Source organism: Prenolepis imparis, unplaced genomic scaffold, assembly GCF_030444845.1.
Source record: "Prenolepis imparis isolate NDT839.2.m4 unplaced genomic scaffold, iyPreImpa1.0 SCAF_8, whole genome shotgun sequence".
NCBI lineage: Eukaryota > Metazoa > Arthropoda > Insecta > Hymenoptera > Formicidae > Prenolepis > Prenolepis imparis.
This window is the reverse complement of record NW_028141166.1, coordinates 16,963,700-16,987,547: the sequence shown is the minus strand read 5'-3', so window position 1 is coordinate 16,987,547 and position 23,848 is coordinate 16,963,700. Positions and strand designations below refer to the sequence as shown.

Here is a 23,848-nt window from a genome sequence, read left to right as displayed (position 1 = left end):
TATTAAATATATTTTCGTTACAATATAACACATTAATGTTTTTCATAATGTTTTTCTGGTGAATAACTGTGGACGTGCTCCTCTCTAATGGAACGCGGGGCTAGATTACTTTGGACAATCAAAGTTGCCCAATTCATAGTCGAATTCATAGACTTGATATTGTTTTAATATACTTTCTAACATACATATATAAAAATCTAAAGAACATTCTTATGTTATTTAATTTTTTTTAATGTAAAAACTTTCGAGTCTTTATTATATTCTTTTCCAAAATACTTGCCAGCAAAACTTGTAGTCCAAAATAGATAGTAGCAATCAAATAATGTTTCTCATCCGTGGCCCTTAACTCTGATATCGTTGAGACGGGATATATGCAGATGCAGCAGGCAACATTGGTGCATTCTCGTTTGCTTGAAGAGAGGAGAAAAGTGCCCTCGGTGCGGTGGTAGTGTCGGATACGTTCGGGATGACAGAAGAAACCAGTCAGCTAGGTGCCAACGAAGTGACGGCTGGTCAGAATTTGAGATCTTTTATAGCTTGCGGCAAGTCAGGCAGCTTCATATCCTTTATTTGTTGCGGTATATTCATGTTCTTCACGGCCGAGACAGCACGCGCGGGCGCTGCTGTGATTCCCGCCTGCACACATCATACAGGATGGAAGAAATGTGGAGAATGGACAATTTTAGGAGGACTCAATAAATGTGACTGGGCTGAAATTTTAGCGGGGAGCGAAGGCAAATGACAGCAGATGACATGACAATGACGAATATTTATTATTTTTATGGAGCACTGCGATGTATACATTATTTCAAGGCACTTGGAATGGACAAATTACGAAACAAATTGCATCGCCATGCGTATTACGCAAACGCTCACGCTGCACAAAAGCTATAAAAAACTTTACGCTTTCAACAACAGTTTTAATTACAGAAAAACAAAAAAAAATTAAATATATCCTACTATATGCGAGAGCGAGATTATATAAATGGTTTGATTTGCTACTGCTGATTTTTACTTAAGGAGGGGGCCCCAGGAGGACAAATGGACGGGGTGAGCAAGACCGTCCAGATTTGTAAGTTCCCTAAAATTCATGTTACGTCAATCAATCCTATCTATCATTGCATTAGATTTGCTCTACAGATTGTACTGCATATGCATGCATAGCTAGAGCGTTTCAATAAATTGCATTAGCATATTAAAATTTCAAGCCCAATAAAAGAAAATAAACACATATTTGCAAAATCGGCCATACTAAAATGCATATTACTAGCTTTCTATATGATGAGAAACAGGTATAAGTTTGGACATAAAAAACTATAAAAGTTTATGTGTCATGGGTCAATATTCCTGACTCTGTGATCTATTATTTTTACTATACCCTTATTATATTGTGATATTAAGAGAGGGATATATATGTATTTAATATAACTATGTATAAATTAAATGTATAAATAAAAAAAAAGTAGAAATAAGATTAAATTGAGAGATCACAGTTGACATATCAAAATTATAATAGCAAATTGGCAACTTACCTCTTGCTTTTCTAACTTGTTCTGATCCTCGATCCTTGTGAGAATTTCGGTCATGTTGGTCTCAAGTACCATACCACCCATCACCAATTCGTTGAGTATGAAATGAACTTTGTCTACATGAAAAATAAGATCAAGTTCACACACATTCTCAAAACATTTGTCCAAAGTTTCGACAAAGACTTGTATCAAGTCTAAGATTCCAAGCTCCGATTCTGAACTATCAACACAGAACACGAAATAAAGCGTAGCGTAGTGTCGGTAGATCAACTTATAGTCGGATCCACCAATCAGGCTACCACCTTCCAAGAAATTGCATACATTGTCGTCCCTCTTTGAAACAAGCTGAAACGTCTCTTTTATTATCTGCTGTTGCATATCCTCGTTCTGAAGCAAAGAAAATGTGTCTCATTGTAACAATCCATATGCAAGTGTATTTCTAACACATTCTCATTATAATCGTAATTTATTTGTGAATTATTTTAATATCTTGAATTTATACTTTACACATTATAACTTTACATGTGGCCTAATGTAACTTATTATTTTTTAGAGCACAAAGTCAGATATGAATTAATTTAATTTGCACAATTAATAGTATTCACCAAACAGAAAGAAATGCGAGAGTAACATCAACATATACTTACGAAGTACTGATAAAACTTGGAAAGACGAGGTTTCCCATGATTATTAAAAACTAAAATTGCCTTAATCATGTCTGTACCCGGAATCACTTTAGCATTATTCGACCTTACGATAATCCTAACCTCAACACATATGCCTTGATAATTGATACGCGAGAGGTTACATTCTACGTTTACGACATGCTCTTCGTGATTTCCTTTTGATATGTCAGCGAATAAGACTTTTATAATAATTCTCTTCTCTAATATTCTTAACTCTGACGAGGTTAGTCCGTCAGCTGTTAATAATGTAGCTATTTTTTTTATACAAGTATACTTTTTTTTTTTTTAACAGAATGCTTTTTGCTTGAGAAAGTTATTTAACACGTAAAATATCACGATGTTTATCGAGTATACGCATGGAAAGATTTTATTTTTCTTCTCCAACACGTATACAAAAACGTAGAAAAGTCTTTCCTTTTCACGCTCTTACGCTAAAATGAAATGGATATATATTATATCCAGGGGCGTAACATAACAAGAAATAGGCCCGAAAATGTGCTAATATATACCAGGTGTCCCATTTTAAAGGACCCACTCAAATATCTCAAATATCTTGTCAGAAACACTGCGTTAAATCGAAAAATGTTTCCTACAAAAGTTGTAGGGTTTCGAGGGGGACATAACATAGTAATATTCATATGACTTTGGGCGGCGTCTCCAAGATCAAATGAAGGTGAGAATGAATTTTGAAAAGAAGAAAAAATATTAGGAAAATAAAAAAATGCTTCAGATAAAAGTTGTTCAAATTAATTAGTAGAAAAAGATGTTATAATAAAAAATATGGGTTTCCATTAAAAAAATTCATTCTCACCTTTACTTGACCTTGGAGGCGCCGCCCAAGGTCATATGAATATTATTATGTTATGTCCCCCTCGAAACCCTACAACTTTTGTAGGAAACATTTTTCGATTTAACGCAGTGTTTCTGAGATATTTGAGTGGGTTCTTTAAAATGGGACACCCGGTATATAAATGTTATAGAATGGCATAATCTTATTTTATAGAATTTTTTGTTTGTACTTAAATTGTTTATTATACAATATTATATGTAACTATTAGTACGATGATTAAAAAGAAAGAAAATAGAATCTGATGAGAGTTAAAATCAAAACGCTGTATGGAATTAATTTTATAGAGACTTATATATATCTTATCAATCAAAGATTGATATATATCTTATATCAGAGATTGATATGTTATATATATTATATATATATATATACACAGGGTGTTCAATTTTAATCTATCATCCCTCGTAACTTATATATTTGCAAGAGAAAAATGTTTCAGACAAAAGTTTTTTGACTTTGACGGGCGAGATAATAAGATAGTGTCATCGGTTTGACATTGGATAGTCGTTGTCACCTTCAATTTCTTATTAAATAGAACCTATTATTTTTAATTGCAGTATTTTTTTCTTAAATTATTTAAGAAAAAAAATACAATTAAAAATAATACGTTCCATTTAAAAATTGAAGGTGACAACGACTATCCAATGTCAAACACCGATGGCACCATCTTATTGGCCGCATTCAGCAGACTCAACAGTTGAGCAATTTTCCGATGTCATTCGATGCTGATTGGCTGGATCTGAAAGTAGAAACCAATCACGTTTGATTGCTACTTAGCAGTTGAGTCTGCTGAACGCGGCCATTATGTCCCCCTCAAGTTACGATTCGAGGAGTGATAGAGTAAAATTGGACACCCTGTATCAGTGCCGTAACTAGGCAGGGGCAACAGGGGCACAGGCCCAGGGCCCAGAACGAAGAAATAAAACTGAACAAAAAATTGTTCAAATATAATATTTGCAAATTTTAAATTTCTTATTTTATTTCTTGTGTACACAAAAATTATTTATAAACAATTGTTATATCATTTTTGCTTTATTATTATTTTTCCCCCCCAAAAAATTAAGGGGCTCAAAAATAAAACCGAGGGCATATAAAAAGCTAGTTACGGCACTGCCCTGTATATATACAATATAAATGATAAGAAGAATATCACAATAATAAAAATGTGATTATGTCACTTTTCAATCATTATATCGTTAGAAATTGAATTCGTCGAAGTTATATCGATATAACGAAGAGATTGATCTTTTTTTTTAGTTTGCAAGGGTGGTGCAAGTTATAAAAAAAAGAAAAAAAATAGTCGCGGGGAGACAAAATACGCAAGCGTGTGCATTTGGTTTCCTCGGCATGTGACAGCATCGAGATAGAGAGAGAGAGAGAGAAGAGAGAAAGAGAGAGAGAAAACGAATGAGAGAAAAGAGAGAGAGAAAACGAATGAGAGAAGAGAGAGAGAGAGCGAGATGACATCTGATTAAATGGGATTCTTTTTTCTTCTCCTTACCGCATGTACATACGTGTACACTTTCTGCAGTACGTGATGTTTCGGTGAACCGAGTTTTCGTTCTACGAGGGCGAGGTAAATGGAGAAACGTCAAATGCGGGGTGATCACGCAGTCATCGTGGCTGAAAGGTGAGAACGTATGTATGATTTCGTTTACGCGTTATTCGCGCGTGAATAACGTTAATTCTGCGGGAAATTAAGTACCACACACTGCAGAAGCAACTTGCGAGCCTTCGAATTTCATGTTCGCATTCAGACGCGATTACATCTGATTGCACTGTGCAACTGTGCTTGAAACTTGGAACACACGTTTATTATAAATTTTAACGTTGCTAGAGATACACTCGAAATCCATATAACTATTATTAGATCATGTTTACCTGATTTGATTGATTGTACCTCTTGGGCGTCAAGGTTGAATTTTATTATTCCTAAGTGCACAGTAAGAAGATGCGATAAAATGACACCTGGAAAGTGACATGCGATGTCATTATAAAGTTTTGAATAAATGTATGAACATAAATAATTATGTGAATGTTAACAGTTGATAAGGATGTTTGTACTTACAGTAAAAACAAGGCAAGTATATAAAGAAAAGAGAGATTTTTATTCCAATTTTATATATATATATAGTATTGAACACACAGATTGTTTGAAATATTGGAACTGATATGATTATTTTTGTTTACGTTTGTTATAAATGTATTGTCGATAAGACCAATTATAAAGAACTATAAATCAATGTCATTTAGATCAATACAAAAAGCTTTTAAACAACCTTTGTTATGACAGTTAAATCCAATTAATTCATGTCACATTGTTGTAGCAAAATGTTAAATCTTATATACAGAAAGGTTTCACATAATTCATAAATTATTTACTAAAATTGTTTCATATTTTCTAACCTTTAGTTTGCACTATTAACAATATTATATATAATCTTTAGGTTGCATTATTAACAATATTTTTTTACTTCTATACTAATTAATATAATTATCTATTTTTTTCTTTATAGATGGACAGATTGCGACTACTGCCCATAGATTTACCTGTAATCACGGTCAACAGTAATGGTAGCATTAAAGGCAAGACATCTTTTGTTCGACGATTGGCAATAGGATTTGTTATTCTGGCCATATTGGGTCTTTTATATGTGCCAGCATACCATTCTGCTCAGAGTCCATTTTTAGGCTTAAGTGAGACTCAATCTCCTGCAGAATCTCTTGGCAGTTCCCACTCGATATCATCTATGGGTATGCATTTATTGCTTATCTTTACTTAGGATATAATACAATGCTTAAAAGAAAATTGCATATGAAAATATTTAGTTTTAATATAAACATACAAAAATATTTAGTTTTTTATAATATAGTATATAAAATAATATATAAAATTAATTTTTAGCACAATTACCTGGGTGGTCATATAATACATCAAGAAATCTCTGTGCTTACATTCATCCAGAGAATACAACGTCAATTCTCAGTCCTATGAGCATTTGTTCACTACAGCCATACTTGTTAATAATTATATGCTCGGCAGTCGCAAACCAGGAGGCCCGTGCTGCTATTAGGAACACCTGGGCTAATAAACTTTACTTAGATAATTTGTATAATTCTACAGTTAAAATAACATTTTTATTAGGACAAAGTGACAATGATACACTTAATGTACGTATTTTTCCCTTGCAATTTTATGCCTGCATACGAATTTCTAATTTCTACATATCTTTACAGAACGCTCTTTAATTCCTGTTTGTTTCTTGTAGAATTTGATCGTTGAGGAAAATTCTCAGCACAATGATATTGTACAAGAACGCTTTCTTGATACATATAATAATCTGACATTGAAATCAGTTATGATGTTGAAATGGGTGACATCAAATTGCGATAAAGCTAAATACCTCATGAAAACAGACGACGACATGTTCGTAAATATTGCATTGCTGCTGCAAACACTGCACTCGAGAACACAGCCAGAGACTCTCCTAGGTTCTCTCATTTGTAATGCTAGACCAATATTGGATCCCAAAAACAAGTGGCAAGTATTCTCCTTTATTTGTTTTATTATTTATCACGATATGGTACATATGTAAGAATAATGTAAAATGACAATATAATTTTAATTATGCAGGTATACACCAAAGTACATGTATTCGGAGAAAACATATCCAAATTATTTGTCAGGCACAGGGTATATTATGAGCATGAGTGTGGCATCGAAATTATATCAAGCAGCGTTGATAACGCCATTGCTACACTTGGAGGACGTTTATATTACGGGTTTATGCGCGAGGCGCGCAAAGATCCGACCTGTCAATCATCCTGGATTCAGTTATGTACCTCGCAAGATAGATCCCTGTGTACTCAGGAACGCCATAACCACGCACAAGGTTAACGCGTCTAATATGTATGTGATTTGGGTGAAAGTAAACGACACGAATGTCTCTTGCAGCAATCGTACTCGTAATGATAGAAGAACGGTCACCCTTAGCAGAAGTGGCAGAAATGCCGGCTATTATGTTTTTAAAAGGAAAACTATAAACAAATGTGTTTAGATATGTTTTTCAAAGTATCAGTATATTTCACGCGAATTATATATATTATATATATAATACAATATATATATAATATATATATTTATATATATATACTATGTTATATAATATTATATATATTATATAATATTATACATGTTATACCTACATATATAAAATTAATTTTTTATCGAGTTTTTATTAGGCGTAAATGAAATTGCGCCTAATAAATGCGAAGAATGATATGAAAGCAATGAATTTCTCGAGACCTCTTCTAGAGGCTTAAAGTTCTATCCAAATTCTCAAAATTATTTTTTTCTATAAATATTTATTATCTGTTGTTTTTTTATATCACTTTATGCCATTTATCAAACAAAATTTCATCCTAAGTAAATAATTTGGATTATGAAAGAATAGAATTATCAATGAATTTTCGTATATCTTCGATTTTATAAGGCTATGTCCAGTTTTCATTGTTAGTTTATGATAGTGTTTAAATTACACAAATGAGACTGCAGCCAATTTGCACCAATTTAATTGATTATGTATCGATTAGCAATTTATTGTCTCTTGGCAGATTTTACGCATAGCATAAATGGAGACGAGAGATTTTGATTGATTATTTATTTAACGTTAACTAATATTGATGCAATTGGCACTATGCATTTTCGAAGAGAAGCGATTGTGACAGGCGTTCGTGTGTTTTCTATGATATTTTTCTATTTAAACCTATTCTATTTAAAGTAGTATTTAAGGATACGCTCTGTCAATTAGATTTTTTATATAATTTGTATTGTCTTTTTTGCTTCTTTTTTTTGTAAGACATGACAATTTAAGACAATGAAATTTCCGACACGCAATCTTCGAATAACGAATGTTACTGTGTTATGGACAGTTTGTTCGAATGTTTGTCGATTGACATTTTCTAAATAATGATATTTAAATGATATATTTATCTATATAGTATAGAAAGAGATTTCTTCGTGAGACATATGATTTCGTTACGATAGTCATACATGTCGAACAAGAATTGACAGTTAAATAATTAGTGACTGAAGTACACACGAAAGAGCACAAGCAGCTCTTCCCTATCCTAATAATACAGATAATCTATGTAATATTATTGCTTCCACGTACTTATGTGAAGTTATTTAGAAATGTATAATAGCATTGATATTATTAATCTATATATTTCAGAATCTTCTAATAGTCTTATGTTTCCTGTGCATATATAACATATAAAAATTAGGCACAAAAAAATTGCTTCCTTCTTTTAGTAATATAAGATGTATATATTATATTATAATTTTCTATCTAAATAACAAAACAATGTGTTAATGATTTAGTCTGAGTAAAGAAAAATTTCGTTATTGATATTAGTAAAATTGATTCTTTCAAATTCTCATTGGATTGTTCATTAGATAGCATTTGTCTGAATATTGGCAACTTAATAATATTATTAAAAAAGTTACTTTATAATGCATAAATGTACTATATTGGTTGTATTTTAACTCACTTGTTATCACAGATAATTGAAATAATGTGATCATATTTTTAAGATTAAGATATTATTTATTTTTTTGTGGCTTATGCGAGCAATTTTACAAAGCTTAGCATATTTATATTGCATCGTTATTGGATATATTAAGAATTTGTTAAGAGTGAATGTTCAAAAAAACATTTTTGCTTTATATTAAAAATATTTTCTTCATATGCTATTGTAAAAGATAATCCAAGATTCAAAAGAGCCTCCGATTTTAGTACATATATCGTAAAGTATATAAATACAGATGTGAGAGTGTGTATTGCGGATATATTGTTGATAAAAACAAATTTTTGTCTATAAAACATCTATTCAACTTCAGTATATTCGAATTGAATTGTTTCATATATGTATTAGAATACATTTTGCTTTTTGAAATATATATATATATATATATTAGTTTTTATTCAAATAAATTTTATATTTATAAATTAAGAAATATTTTTATCGGCTCAATATTAGTAAATAATTTTATATTTATGTTGTAAAAAACAATATTTATATACTTTTACTTATTGTAATTAGTGAATTTTGGATTCTCTTTTTCTCTTCAAAATGGATCAGTTCTATATGTGAATTTCATTGTTTTCAATAATATTGTGGAAGATTCTAAGATAACGCGCGTTTATCGTAAATAAACAAATATTAAAAATTATTATAGCGCGGTATAGTATAACTAATTTTTGAACAGATATACCATAAATACTAGAGAGCAGTATTATTTGCAATGTATGATAAAATTAATTTATTATTAAAGCCATTAAGAGAGCTTGATGATCTTGCCTAATACATAATAGAATCTGCTCTGAACTTTGTTAAGAATTTGTTATAATTTCTTATTTAAATATAATCCGGAATTTGTAATATATCCCGCGTATATCACTTTATGTCATATCACGATTAATTAAAAAATTTGAATAGCAAAGAACTTTGTGTGAATTGTGCTATAATTGTGCTTCAAAATTAATACATTCCATGATCTATGACGATGAGGTATTAAATAACTAAGGATAAAGATGATTAAAAAATGATTATATATATGGAATACCTTCTAGTGGCCTTAGAAACTTTATTTTATAATAAATCGATCTGGCATTGAATTTTTTTTTTATCATTAAGGAATCTTTGCTAGGCCATTGTAATATTGGGTGCTATATCTGAACGAGTGTTGCTGTGTAACAATATACATTTATAAGAATACAAGTGTAATATGATGATGCATCATGTTGCAACTTCCGTCAATCCTTACACATCGAATCAGCTACAAAAATAATATTTCTTCCTATTTAAAATATATATACATTTTTACTTATATGAAATATAAATTCAGATACATTATTTTATATCACGCTGTAGTATTAGTATGCTGTTTATATATTATTGCAAAAGCGTTTTCTAAAGCTTTTAAATAAGGACAATGATCCGTATGTACATTTGTCTAAACATAAAACAGGAATTGCGCATAAAACAAATATAAATATTGTTTTGTGTTGCATTTCAAATAAAGAGAAAAAAAACTGAGATGCAATTATTTATTAAAAATACAAATATATAATATTTTACATATAATAAAATACGACATGCTATATTGATTTTTTTTTTATGATAAGAACTTTGTTTAGACGGAAATTTTAAAAATATAAAATTAATAAGTTTTTATATTATTATAATTTTATATTTATAATTAGAAATCACCATTACATGTTTGCAAAAAGTATAATCATAAACATGTAATAATATCTAACAATTGTAACGCATTACTTTTATATAATTTATTATTTAATTATTTTAATTTGTGTGTACAAAACTATTGCTGATTTCAAGACACTTCAAATTTTTTTTTTAATTGGTATTAATTTTCTTGAAGTAAACAAATCATGATTTTGCAAAGTATAACTACTACTATTTATAAGTATATAATAATTGATATTATAAAATATTATTTATATCCAGACAATGCTTACTCATGAAAAGTATTTATGAAATATTGTCTATTATTGGTGAAAAGTAATATAGTTTTATTTAAGGTAAGGGATAAAGGGCCAATTGAGAGCCAAGCGTGGTAATTGATACGCTATAAATGTATTGTGGTTAATTAAAAGAAATTTATTTGTACGTTTCGGTCCTCAATTTTTGGACCATCTTCAGCATGTGATTTTTAATATCAAGAAAATTCTAACGAGTACAAGGGACTATCACGACCAAATAAATTTCTTTTAATTAACCACAATACATTTATAGCGTATCAATTACCACTTGGCTCTCAATTGGCCCTTTATCTCTTACCTTATTTATTATCAGAGCCATATATTTATAATAGTTTTATTTTTTTAAATTAATTTAATTTAAATTACAATTATCTTCTCTAAATTATATATATACATATATTCAAGAATGTATAATATAGTAATAATGTATTTTAGAGCAAATCATTTGAGATATCGTGTTTATATAAAAGTTTTATTACATATATTATTTGTATTCCTTATATTATTACTTTATGATGTAATAATATGAGGAATACACACACACACACACACAAATAGTATATGTATTATTTATTTCTTATTAAATTAATTTTTAAATTCATAATGAACAGAGACATAAATGTCTAGTATTTTTATACATAAAAAGACTAAAAAAATTAAGTACACAAGGTGTACAATAATAATAAAAAATAATAAAAAGCAGATTGAATTTCTGTTAAAATACAACTTATATGAATATTAACAAATGATGTAATAATGATTAAATATTAATATCGACATTTTTCATTGGTTTTGTGTTATGTGTGAATAGGTTAAAATATTTTTCCTTAGCTGTTTTTAAATTACTTTCATATATTTATTATTATGACTTATATTTTAATGTACAAAGGCAGAAATGTACGAAAGATGATTGATTTGCATTATCCAGATTCATATGTGATAATGCAAATCTGTCATCTCAATAATCAATAATCTCAATACACTATTTTGGATTTTTTTAAACAGGTGTAAGATGAGTTTGAGTGGGTTTCTTTTTTAATGCATTTGCACTTACCTCTTCTGTAAGATCAAATGCTGTTAATTTTTTTATTACACTGTTTAAATCATCTGTGCAAACCTTTTTTGAATCGAAAAATTCTCTAATTGTTTTTTTTACTCGTTTCTGCTGGTGTATATCTTTTTTTACTTTCTTGTCAAATGGCTGTTGCCTCAGTAGAGCTCTTAGAGACAAGCTTTCTTTGCCAGTTTTGAAATACTCCCATCCTATAACTTTTTTCCCTTCTATTTCTTGCTTGATGTTCATATTTCTTCTGTCTTCATCTATTGGAAGCGTTATTATCGTTTCACAACTATCCTTAACAGCTTCATCTTTTGAACTATTTGAATTTGAGATAATTGGATTTAAATTAAATTTTTTTGACTTTAGAGAATATGAATTTTTTGTTGTATTCTCCAGCTCATTTGATATGTCATAATATGATGCTGTTTCATCTTGAATATTTTGCTCAAACCTTTTATTTCGCTTTTTTTTATGTTTTTTTTTGCTGCACTTTCTAGATTTTACATTTAGTTGTGATTTGCAATCTTTTTCTTCTTTAAATCTTGTTAATCTTTTGTTATGTGGAGAGGTATATTTTGAATCTGCATAATTTCTCTTCAGACTGCAAATACTAAATTGCTGTGTCAATTGATCTAACCTTTGTCTGTTATTTTTTCTCGGGTTCTTTTGAAATTCTTTTTTGAATTTGCAAATAAAATTTTCATATTGCGATGTGTTTTGACCAGCAACCATTTCCCGACTCTTCTCTGGATCCTCACTCTCCTTTGTATCTAATTCTACATTTGTCTTCCTATGAGTCATAATATTTTCTTTAACTAGACTTGCATCTGGTTGAGATTCACTGTTAGTTGTAACATCTACAAATAATCTAGGTTTTTGTCGCTCAAATAACTTGATACATTTTACGTAATCCGAAGATGTGATATCACATGTTGCCATTTTGAATGTTCTAGCATCATGTACCTTATGCAGCTTTTTGTCAGCCGGTGGACTATGTACACAATCTTTTGCAATCTTTTCTTCTTTTTCCATAGAGATATCTTGTATCAAATGACCATTGTGAAGAGTAGAACTTTTCAGAAAGTTTCCATATTTTAATTGTTCAGTCTTTTTGCTCTTCTTAGAGGAAACAATATTCCAGCCATCAATCATATTCGAATCGTTAATTGTAGATAAACAAACTTTGTTGTCACGCAAGTCGACCTTGATATTTTTTACAGCATTATCATACAATGTTTCCCACCATTGCTCCGAATTGGTTTCATTGTATCCTATTCCTGTTTTATCGAATTTTAACGTTGGTTTTAAGGCTTCTGTAAGGCCGTTTTCATTTTTACCGAGTCCTTTCCCTATATTATGAAAAAAAAAAGAGTTTTTAATTCTTTGCTCTATCTGTTGTAAGATGATAATATATATATTTTGTTATCATCGATATTTATCGCAATATAAACAATAAAGAGAGATAAAATAAAAGAGTAAAATTCATATGCAGCAATGAAATAAAGATTCAATTAAATCCCGCTTGTCTATCTTGTGACAAACAAGTATGTGTCGTTTTATTCGAGTCGAAAAATCATTATGTATGTACATCCTACCTTCTGTCCAACCGTACTTCAACAGTTGCGTTTGCGCAAAATTTCCATGAGCCATTTACGTTATTAGACAATTTTCTTTCTATATTCCTTTAAGCTGCACGTTCACACACAAGTTGCCACGTTTTTTTAATACGATTTTATGTACGTCAAATGTCAACAACGTTGCATACATGCCAGTGCTCCGAGATCATAGACCACGAAAAATGGAAGAAAGAAAACGTTTGTCCAATTTTGTGCCTATGTCATATGTCCTGAAACTAGTTATCTGATTGGCTATTAAATAGAAAAATTTTTGGAGCCAATTTTTTTTGCTATAAAATTCTGATATAAAAATATCGATAGCAGAAAATTTATCAACTATCAATGTTTTGCAACTCGAAAATTTAAATTCAAAAGAATATGAGATAAAAAGATTACATAATAATAGATTCAAAAAGAGAATTTCTAAAATTTTAAATCTAAAAATTATTTCTCTTCTCCTTCCTCTCCCCTTATCTCGTGAACAAAGATATTATTAGATTATATCACAATGCATCAATTTTTGTTCTGTTATGGTGCAATCAATTAAGATCTTTTATTTGCCAAAAAGGTAGATCATAATTTTTCATCTAGAATAATTTACTATATCTGATTTTATTTGCACTTATCATATTAAAAAGTAATTTTTATTATTATTTTATTATTATTATAATTATTTTTCCAAAGTGATAATGTAAATATAGAATTTACACATATTGTAATAAACAATAGTGATTTAAATCTATTGCTGTAAATTAAATCACTAAATGGAGCAACTACTTCTTTTTTAATGTACAGATAGAGATTGGTCTAATAATAAAACTATTAAAATCAAGATGTTGGGTTCAACTCGCATGGATGAAGAAGAATTTATTTTATACTCAACAAAACTCACCTGGCTAGAAGCTGTTGTTCACTTGAAAGGAGGGTTTGCAGATCGCTGAAGTCAAAACGATGTCATAAGCTCAATCATTGGCATTCTTTATGATATGAGTCCAACCTAGTATTTCATAAAACAAGATTAAATAGAATGTTCTTAACACTTTTATAACGACAAAAGTTTTAAATATAAATAATATATATAAATATATAATTATTCTTTATATATAATTTCTTATGTAATAAAATTTCTCTTTATATCTATACATAGATCAGCGGATATGCTATAGTGAATATGTACTATTTCAATAACTGCAATAACTGTAGAATTTATGTTCGTTTCACGATAAGAAATTTATTTGCTCAATTATATATTGTTTTCAAATTTATAAATTCTTAAATATATAAAATGTAATTGATAATTGAATTTTTAAAATGTTTTTGTTATTTAGTGACTATTTAAAAAAAATTTATTATGTTAAAAATTAAATTATTATAAAATTCTTTGAAATGAGAAATTTATATTATTATATACAATATTTTGTAATTATTGCATCTACTTAAAATCACCTTTGTCAGTATAATCTTCTTTTACTTTAGCCTTAAGAAAATAAATGAGTAAAAAATCGTTCCAATTTATATAGAGGAATGTCATTACTGAATAGAACTCGATGCACTCACATTGGTGTCATCTGGTTTCAATCCCACATCTGTAAAAAAATGTATCACTCATTATATTAAATTTTTCGAGAGTTATTAATCATGTGAGATGTTTCTGATGGAAGACAACAGAGAAGGCAAGATAATGAATATAAAAAATTATATATAAATAAATAGAATGTTATACATGTATGAAACAGAACGCATGCATTAAATGAAAGAAGTAATATCTTGCTTTTTCACAAAATATAATATCATAAGAACTATCTGTAACATTAGAAAATATTAGTTATTAAATAAAAATAATAATTGTATATATTATAAATCCTCAACAATAAACAATGAAGCTTTAAAATACATTTCTATTCATAAGTCTTATTTATATAAATATTGAACAAAGAATTTCTTTAAAATAAAATCTGTTGTACTAAATTAGGCAACTGACTAAATTGTTATTAATAATAAAATATTACCATAATTGTAAAATGTCCAATCTTATGATTTATCTATGCTTCCTCGCAATTTTTCCTCTGGAAGAGAAGTTGAATAGTATTATGATAAAATCGAATAATAAAATTTACATTATTTTATCATCATAATGAGACATTCCCATGCTCTCCAACTACAAATAATACAAAACATTATTAACAATATAAATATGTTCAAATAACAAATAAAAAAATAAGCTGAAAAAAGCGATAAGAATGCTTTCTATCGTTAAATCTGACTATAAAAGAAAAGTAAAGCATAGATGAAAAGGATCGCTTTTATTTACATGTATATGAATATCGAGATAAACCAGGTTAGAAACTATCTCGATCTATTAATCAAGCATCCTTCAACCTTGCGAATAAAGTATTCGGATTCTCGTATATTGTTTGCGTATGTAGTCCTCGCAAATTATGATCTTCGAGCTATTTCTTGTTAGAAATATTTATAGTAGCCATCTAACCATGTAAGGGAGCTATTGTTCTTCGTATCACACGACATATGCTAAAGACAACTGAAGACAGTTTAAAGTCTCGCTAAAAGTCGAATGCATATAAAAGTCGCATTAAACGCCCTTTTTCACGCAATTTTGAAGAGAAAATATTAATTATGGATTTTAGATATTAATTCTAGTTCTTATATCACCTTCGTTTACATAATTACTTTAAACGAGTTTGAATGTTCGCGCTAAATCGTTCAAGAATTGTTCCGCGATTTTCGATAGATCTCTTTGAATTGATTGGCTGAATCGATCGACGACTAAACAAATCCACCAATGAGGGGTAAGTCAGAAGATCCGTGTATTACTAGGCGGAGGCTGACCAATCAGGACACGGGAATTTTGGCGGCCTTCATCCTCATTGGTTCAAGACGCTACGCGTGAAATGCAACGATTTCTTCTTCCTCTTTCTGCGCAGGAACGTCGTGTCGTACGGAAGCAGAGATCGCGCGCTCCGGTAATATATCTGTACAGGTTAGCCGACAAATGAAGCCAAATAGATATTGTTATTCGCTACAATAGCATTGTTTTTTCAATAGATTGTCAGATAATTTAATATTTTTATGACATACAAGACATGCTACATATATATATACCAACGATTTCTTCTTCCTCTTTCTGCGCGAGAGCGTCGTGTCGTACGGAAGCAGAGATTGCGCGCTCCGATAATATCTGTACCTTTGAATAAAGAGAAAAGGAAGGAGCATTTGCCCAATTTTTGGGAGCGGGGGGTGATGCCGATACGTCATACTTTGTTCGTGATAGCGGGCTCAGTCATATCTCACGAATATAAGAATGTTAATGATGTGTTTAAAATAGTACGTGAAGTGAGTGCAATACACACACAGTTATGACGTCACAGTTTGCGCGGGTCTAGCTTCACTTTTTTCGACAAATGCTCCTTCCTTTACTCTTTATTCTTTGATCTGTACAGGTAAGCCGACAAAGAGATAATGAAGCCAAATAGATATTAAATAGCATTGTCTTTTGAAAGATGGAATAGATTGTGAGATCACACAGTTGAAAAATTTGTGTTAAATTTAACAAATATCACATGTCCCAAACGGTCCACAGAAATTTTTGTGTTAATTTAACATAATACGGATATGTTAAATGATGACACGAATATTGTGTTAATATTTTAACATAAAATAAATGCAAACTTCAAGTAAACTTGAAATAAATTTTGTGTTAAATTAACATAGTTTTAATGTAAAAATTAACTTAAAAAATAGTTAATTTTACATTTTATCATCCCCACTTATAAAGTAAAATTAACATTTTTTTTCTGTAAATTTTAACAGATAAATCTTGTCATTAATAATATCAAACATATTTATTGTGTAAAATTAAAAGTAAATACACATTGTGTTATTTTTACACTTTTTTTCAGTTATTTTAATAATTTAACATTTGAGTTCAATTAACACAGCAGCAATATTAACACATGAATGTGTTAAATATTTAACACAAAAATTTTAACGGGGACCGTTTCTAACAAGAAAACACAAATTTTCCAACTGTGCATGTAATATTTTTATGACATAATTATATACATTAAGAATGAGAATAAAAAATCAAGCGATTTTTCCGGATCAAATAATAATCGATCATTTTGTTTAGCTCATGGTCTTTCGAGTATTCGTACATTTATAGAGACGAGTTTACATTATAATTGAGTTGACATATATCGCATGTTATTCTTATCAAAAGTTTGATTAAAAATCTTGTTTAATATAATTAATAGCAGAGAGTATTTTATTCTGATTGAATAAAGAATCAAACGATTGGAAACGATTCAATATTAGCATTATATATAAACAAATTATATTACATTTTTATTATAATGAAAACATTTATTAATATTATTATATTCAATACGAGACAGAAAGTTATAATAACTAAAAAAGTATCTAATTAACAATTTGCATTTTTTATTATTCATTTCATCGTTAACAGAATATTGTGCTTTTATACAAGTTGAAAACATGAAAGTGGTAAATGAGAACTAATATATGAAAACATTTATTTTATATTATTGAAATATTTTACTAGAAATTTTATTGCATAGAATCACATTTATATCACGTTTAAATTAATATCGCTTTTACAATAATTAAAAATTCAAAATAATATAAAAAATTCTATATGGTGTATTTATTATATATAGAAGAGAGAGAGAGAGAAGAGGATTCTCTTTATAATAAAGTAACAAATACAATCATGTGAATATTAGATATAGACATTATTTTTATACAGACATATACATACCTATAAATTAACAAAAATTTATAAATAATTTTTGTTTTTCTTAAAATTTTGCATTATATATTTGCTTGTATATAATGTTTTGCAGATTATTTTATTAATTATTTTTTAATTTGTTTAATAATTAATGTAAATATTTTAACTTTTATCACAATAATGATTATTAACCAACAAAATTATTAAAAAACATAATAAAATAAAAAACATTACATTTAACATAAATAAATTTTAATTTATTTCTTATTCTATATATTTTAATTAAATATATATCAGTTTTTATGTTTAATAAACCTTTTATTATTAAGACTTTATATAGATTTTTGATAAATTTGATGGATATTGCAAAATATTTACATGGATTTTATTTGATTTCATTAAAATAAATGTACAATATTTAATAAGGCTAATAGTAAAGGCTTAGTAAGTTTTTTCTTAACATTTTAATAATTTTTACTCATATTTTAAATGTGAAATTTATATAATTTTCTGTCATAAGCAGCAGAGATAGCATACATTAAAATTATTTAACCATAATGTATCGAATAGTAATATTGGTCTAAATACAATAAAAAGTTATTTTTTTACATTTTTGATATAAAAATTAATTTTAATTTATGTATTTATATGTTTATACAGATATGACGATTACTGAGAATGTGTGGATGTGAATATTGTGAGCGTACGATGGATGACTTGGAGATCTGGCTACAAACTGTGCATCGTTCATTGTCATGTCAACAATTATTGTACAAGTAAGTTTATTGTACAAGTAAGTTTAGAATAGTACATCAGTTTCTTTCTTTGATGCAATTTATGCTACTTTGATTTTGCATCAAATCTATTATGAATTTCTCAATGTGAACATTACTAACAAACACTCATATATATAGCATTCCAAAAAATATAGAATCAAAAATAGAAATATCTATAGAAATTCTGTCTATTCGAAAATAATAAAGAATAAGAAACTAATAAATATCTAATAAAATGTTATATTTATTATTAAAGAATCTATAATTTTATTTTTCTCTTTTATTAAATAAAATTCCAATAAAAATAAAGAAAATTATTTAATATTCATTATGCATAATATAAATATGTGATACATAAGTACATATTAATGTCTTTATATTTGTTGGCGTAGTTCATACTAACTTTTCAATTTTATTTATTGACATTCTTTATTTTGTGTTGACTATTTTTTATCTGCATTTTCTCAATTTAAATGTTACATAATGTTTTCTGCTCTTGTCTAAACAATTATGAGCAAATTTATTTTATATAAACATGGGCAAAGATATTTTATCCTAAAGATCAAATATAAAATAAATTAATATAATATTTAATATTTAAATGGACGATAACAAAAGTTAAGTTTGCAATTTTTAAGAATATATATTTATAATATATATATGCACACACACACACACACACACACACACACACACACACACACACACACACACACACACACACACACACACACACAGTGTACTGCAATTTTTATTTTTTTTATATTTAGATAAGTAAATATTTTAATTTTTATCACAACAATGATTATTAACCAACAAAATTATTAAAAAACATAATAAAATAAAAAACATTACATTTAACATAAATAAATTTTAATTTATTTCTTATTCTATATATTTTAATTAATTAAATATACATCAGTTTTTATGTTTGATAGATCTTAAGACTTTATAGATTTTTAATAAATTTGATAAATATTTCAAAATATTTACATGGATTTTATTTGATTTCATTAAAATAAATGTACAATATTTAATAAGGCTAATAGTAAGTTTTTTCTTGTTTTTACATACTCATTTTTAACATTTTAATAATTTTAAGATAGTCTCTATATATAATATCTGGAATATTAGATAATAGATAATAGATTAATAAACAGGGAAATAAAAATGATAAATTCATGAAATAGGAAATAAAATTGATAAATTTTCATGAAAACATACTTATACTTATAACCCATAAGAAATAGAAACTTAATAATGTTATTCTTAATTATCTCCACCAAATTAGTCCCAAATGTTCCAAATATAGAAATAACTATTGATTATGCTGCATATTAAATTTAGAAGATAATAACTGTATTTTACATTACCTTTTTTAAAAATACAAATTTAATAAATTACCAAATATTACATTAATAATTCAAGCTATAAAAATCTAGAGTAAATAAAAATTATTATTTGCACCGCATGCTGTCCAAATGGCTCAACGCAATAAATTAGTGTCATATCTTTTAACTTTAGAAATAAGAAAATAAAGAGCGATTGTGTTTTATATCTTAAATATAAAGAATAAAAGCTACAGTTCCATTCGCATTGCATTCTTATGAATTATATAGAAACTTAATTACCGTCCACTTAAATAATTCAGGATTACATTAAATAATTTCAGTTATAAATGCAACAAACAAAAGCTAATATTTCATATTGTATGCTGCCCAGACAGTTCAATGGAAATTAGCGTGCCATAGAAATAAGAAAATATTTATCGCACTGCATAAAAATATAAAGAATGAAACAATTCACGCTGTATTCTTAAGAATTACAATCTTAATGTTTATTCAAATAATTAAAAATAACATTAAATAATTCGAACCATAAATCTAACAAACAAAAGTTAATGTTCGCGCTATATCTTAGATAGCTCAAATTAGTGCCACATGTCTTAAATATAGAAACAAAGTTTTTTTTTCAATTGATGTTATTTATTATCTGCTGATATTCCGACAGAATAATTTTTATAATTTTTCTTTCGCGATATAAAGAAGGCATATCGTGATAAATATATTTTTGCAAGATATTATAAAGTTTTCAGAGCCAAAACGAAATACATAATTTCCATTTGAGCATGCGTAACTTCGTCGAGTAATATTAAGTATTAATTTTATCAGTACAGTTATTAATTCTTGCGTAGAGTCATGAATTAATAATTACATTAAATCCTATATTGAGCTAATTAAACATATAATTATAAATAAGTAGAAAAAATTTCTAGTTATGATATCGTAATTTTTTATTATAACTCATCTGAATATTGTGTTTTCTCTCAAAGGCTTACATTTGTAAGTACGAGGCTGAAAATCTCGAAATAAGTACTCGAGATATCCAATGTGTCTGGGTATATAGCCAGATAACTATAACTTCTCGGAGCATGAATATATATATTTGAGATAGTAAAAGAGATGTCTTATAAGAATGGCATCTCATTATTTTCAGTTTTTTTTTGTGATTTTTTTATATCTTTATATTTTTCATGCTTATTATATTTTCCTCCAATATTTCTTGTTCATAAATTATGCTCCGGGTATTTATAGTTTATAAAGCATATTGGATTCTTGAAGGAAAATTTTAGTTAAATTTTTTCAAGGATGGATTTATGTTACGTAATCTGTTTAGTTATTAAAAGAAATGTTTCTGTAATACACTTTTACTTTTTAAATTTATTATGACATACAGTGCGATTTTTAGTTTTTATTTTTTAAATTTATGGCTTGAATTATTTAATGTAATGTTTGAATGTTTCTTAACATTAAATTTGTAATTTTTAAAAGTGCAGTGAAGAAGCTTTTATTTCTTAGATTCATATCCAATGCAAATTATAATTTTTAATTTTTTTTATCTAAAATTTGCGCAATGCGATTTAATTTCTTTATCTAGATTTGAGACGTGTGATGTTAATTTGAAATATATAGAATTTTTGATTTATAAGACATGTTTGCGAAATATTTTGTCTTTAATTTTTAAAGACAGTTAAGAATTTGTGAAAGTAGGTAGATCTCTCTTATTATTACTATTTAAGAATGAGTTACACACCTACATTTTTTGGGACCAATACATAGCCTGCTGACTTAATGAAATAAATGTCTCTGTAGCTTTTATTTCTTAAATTTGAGATATAAAATACATGTAAAATACATACAAATCTACGTGCAAAAACATCACGGAAATTGAACTATGATGAAAAATTAATACTCTCATTTTTTGCATTGTTATTATGTTGTTTTATAATTCTATTTTTTATTTATATTATCTTACCCAAAAAAACGCTGCATATATATGCGCGCTATTATCGATCATGATTACTCTAAATAGATCTTTCATAACTTGAGTTATCATGGTAAGATCATGGCTAATGTAACGAATAATCACAGAAGTTGGAATAGGAGAAGGCTATATATGTGGGCGAATTTTCACGAATGCAATTCAATGCAAACGGTGACCCCTGTGCAATGCGAGGTCGCAGTTTTATTCTTTTTATGCATTTTATACGAGAAATTGCCAAAAGAATTTGTGCCAATTTTTCCATCTAGGAATCATTTAGCTCGCCATTTCTAATTGCATCGATGTTCGTAGTATGTACTTAATTAATCCTATGATCTTTGATCTTTACCGTAACTTTCCAATTAATGCAACAAAACAAATATTGTTGTACACATGTCGATGATTAATGAATTAATTAAAGTGAGATGAATAGAATTATTTTAACCAATAAAAAAATCAAGTTATAACGAATATAAACACTATAATATACTTTAAACAATATGGAAATAAATTGATGATGCGAAACGCGATTCATCGGAGTTAATTGCAGTTTTTCGTAGCGTCAAAATAAGATCCGGATATTACGTTAAAAGTTTTCAATCAACAAGAATGTGTTCATTCTTCCGCGTCTCATTGCACATTCCAGACGACCTAGTTTTGCCTATATTCGTCGCAATCGAGCTATATGTATAGCTACTCTCTTGAGTATCGTGCGCGCGTCGCCTCCATTCGCTTTCTCAGAATAAAGTTCCTGTGCATTTTATGAATTTTTGTGAATTCCCGAATCGAGAATTTTTATTTTTATTTTCAATTATCTCACACTTATGTATTCTAGAGGATTTTGATAGGTTTAATTTATTATATAAGAATTGAGCTCTCTCTCTTACTTACTTATCTCAAATAAGTAAACAAAGTATTTCTCACTTAGAAATTTAAAAGAAGAACTTTCGGCAAAACTATAGATTAAAAAGTTTCGAAAGAGAGCGATTTGCTTAAAATGCTTAAAATATTAAAGATATAAGATAAAAATATAGAGAGATGTTAGATTGAAAATTGAGATCGAAAGTAGGAAAAAAATTTGGACTCGAGTTTTTACGAAATTCGCGTTTATCATTAATACTTTTTGCGTGATTTTTATTATTCTGAAAAACTTTTTTCGCGAAACATTCAAGGTGCAAGTTTGGCATTTTGCGTTATTTAAATAAGATTCTCCATCGACGAATTCAAATCAATTCGATTTTCCGTATTTGAAAGTTAAATTTCCGCGGTAAATCGAGCAAATGTCGTGCGATTCTTGTGCATAATTCTCTCGCTATTTTTCGATCATGACATATTTCGTCTCTCGAATGTAAAGCGTGGTGGGAAAGAGATAAAGCTCCTTTAGTAAATGAGTCTTTCATTCTATCCACCTAAGGTAGGGCTAGTACACATGTGAGGATGCCTAAACGCATTGCAAGAAGAAGATAAACCATAAACGTGCTTAATCCAGTCGTCGGTATATTAATGCCAGGGAGGAAACGTGAGAAACGAAAGGAAATAGAGGGTGAGATGAGAATAGGGAGAGAGAAAGAGAAAGAGCGAATCTCTCTTGCCTCTTGTTTCTCTGGCGTAAATGAAAGAACGGTCGGGAGAACATCGTCGAGGTCGGACGATGAAAAATAGGGAGGAACGTGG

At 28.3% G+C, this 23,848-nt stretch overlaps 4 protein-coding genes across 10 annotated transcripts in view; 2 read left to right on the top strand and 2 right to left on the bottom strand.

Moving 5' to 3' along the window:
• Positions 1 to 497: 497 nt before the first annotated feature.
• On the bottom strand, positions 498 to 2,646 carry Or (AP-3 complex subunit sigma-2 or). 2 transcript variants are annotated; one of them, XM_083044816.1, is made up of 3 exons: positions 2,177 to 2,646; positions 1,533 to 1,916; positions 498 to 636 (listed from the first exon to the last, which is right to left on the bottom strand). In XM_083044816.1, exons 1-3 carry the CDS (start codon positions 2,243 to 2,245, stop codon positions 514 to 516), a joined length of 576 nt encoding a protein of 191 aa, XP_082900942.1. In that variant the 5' UTR covers positions 2,246 to 2,646; the 3' UTR covers positions 498 to 513. The 2 variants fall into 2 exon arrangements, with proteins under 2 accessions (XP_082900942.1, XP_082900943.1); XM_083044817.1 differs by lacking the exon at positions 498 to 636 and adding an exon at positions 755 to 1,081.
• Positions 2,647 to 4,129: 1,483 nt separating this feature from the next.
• Positions 4,130 to 7,123, top strand: LOC145940033 (beta-1,3-galactosyltransferase 1). 4 transcript variants are annotated; one of them, XM_083044814.1, is made up of 6 exons: positions 4,575 to 4,695; positions 5,111 to 5,145; positions 5,582 to 5,819; positions 5,971 to 6,236; positions 6,335 to 6,606; positions 6,700 to 7,123. In XM_083044814.1, exons 3-6 carry the CDS (start codon positions 5,582 to 5,584, stop codon positions 7,121 to 7,123), a joined length of 1,200 nt encoding a protein of 399 aa, XP_082900940.1. In that variant the 5' UTR covers positions 4,575 to 4,695; positions 5,111 to 5,145. The 4 variants fall into 4 exon arrangements, with proteins under 4 accessions (XP_082900938.1, XP_082900939.1, XP_082900940.1 ...); XM_083044812.1 differs by lacking the exon at positions 5,111 to 5,145 and having other exon boundaries at positions 4,130 to 4,695; XM_083044813.1 differs by lacking the exon at positions 5,111 to 5,145 and having other exon boundaries at positions 4,574 to 4,703.
• A 2,574-nt stretch (positions 7,124 to 9,697) lies between these two features.
• Positions 9,698 to 15,843, bottom strand: LOC145940031 (uncharacterized). 2 transcript variants are annotated; one of them, XM_083044808.1, is made up of 6 exons: positions 15,621 to 15,843; positions 15,319 to 15,467; positions 14,756 to 14,895; positions 14,202 to 14,306; positions 13,289 to 13,545; positions 9,698 to 13,042 (listed from the first exon to the last, which is right to left on the bottom strand). In XM_083044808.1, exons 5-6 carry the CDS (start codon positions 13,341 to 13,343, stop codon positions 11,631 to 11,633), a joined length of 1,467 nt encoding a protein of 488 aa, XP_082900934.1. In that variant the 5' UTR covers positions 13,344 to 13,545; positions 14,202 to 14,306; positions 14,756 to 14,895; positions 15,319 to 15,467; positions 15,621 to 15,843; the 3' UTR covers positions 9,698 to 11,630. The 2 variants fall into 2 exon arrangements, with proteins under 2 accessions (XP_082900934.1, XP_082900935.1); XM_083044809.1 differs by having other exon boundaries at positions 15,319 to 15,375.
• Positions 15,844 to 16,248: 405 nt separating this feature from the next.
• LOC145939511 (uncharacterized) overlaps positions 16,249 to 23,848 on the top strand; it is a 138,109-nt gene continuing 130,509 nt past the window's right edge. The window contains exons 1-2 of one of the 2 annotated variants that reach the window (XM_083043853.1): positions 16,249 to 16,290; positions 18,738 to 18,853. The gene's annotated coding sequence lies outside the window, so the exon portion shown is untranslated. Of the gene's footprint in view, positions 16,308 to 18,737; positions 18,854 to 23,848 lie in introns of both variants that reach the window. The other variant, XM_083043852.1, reaches the window with a different exon arrangement.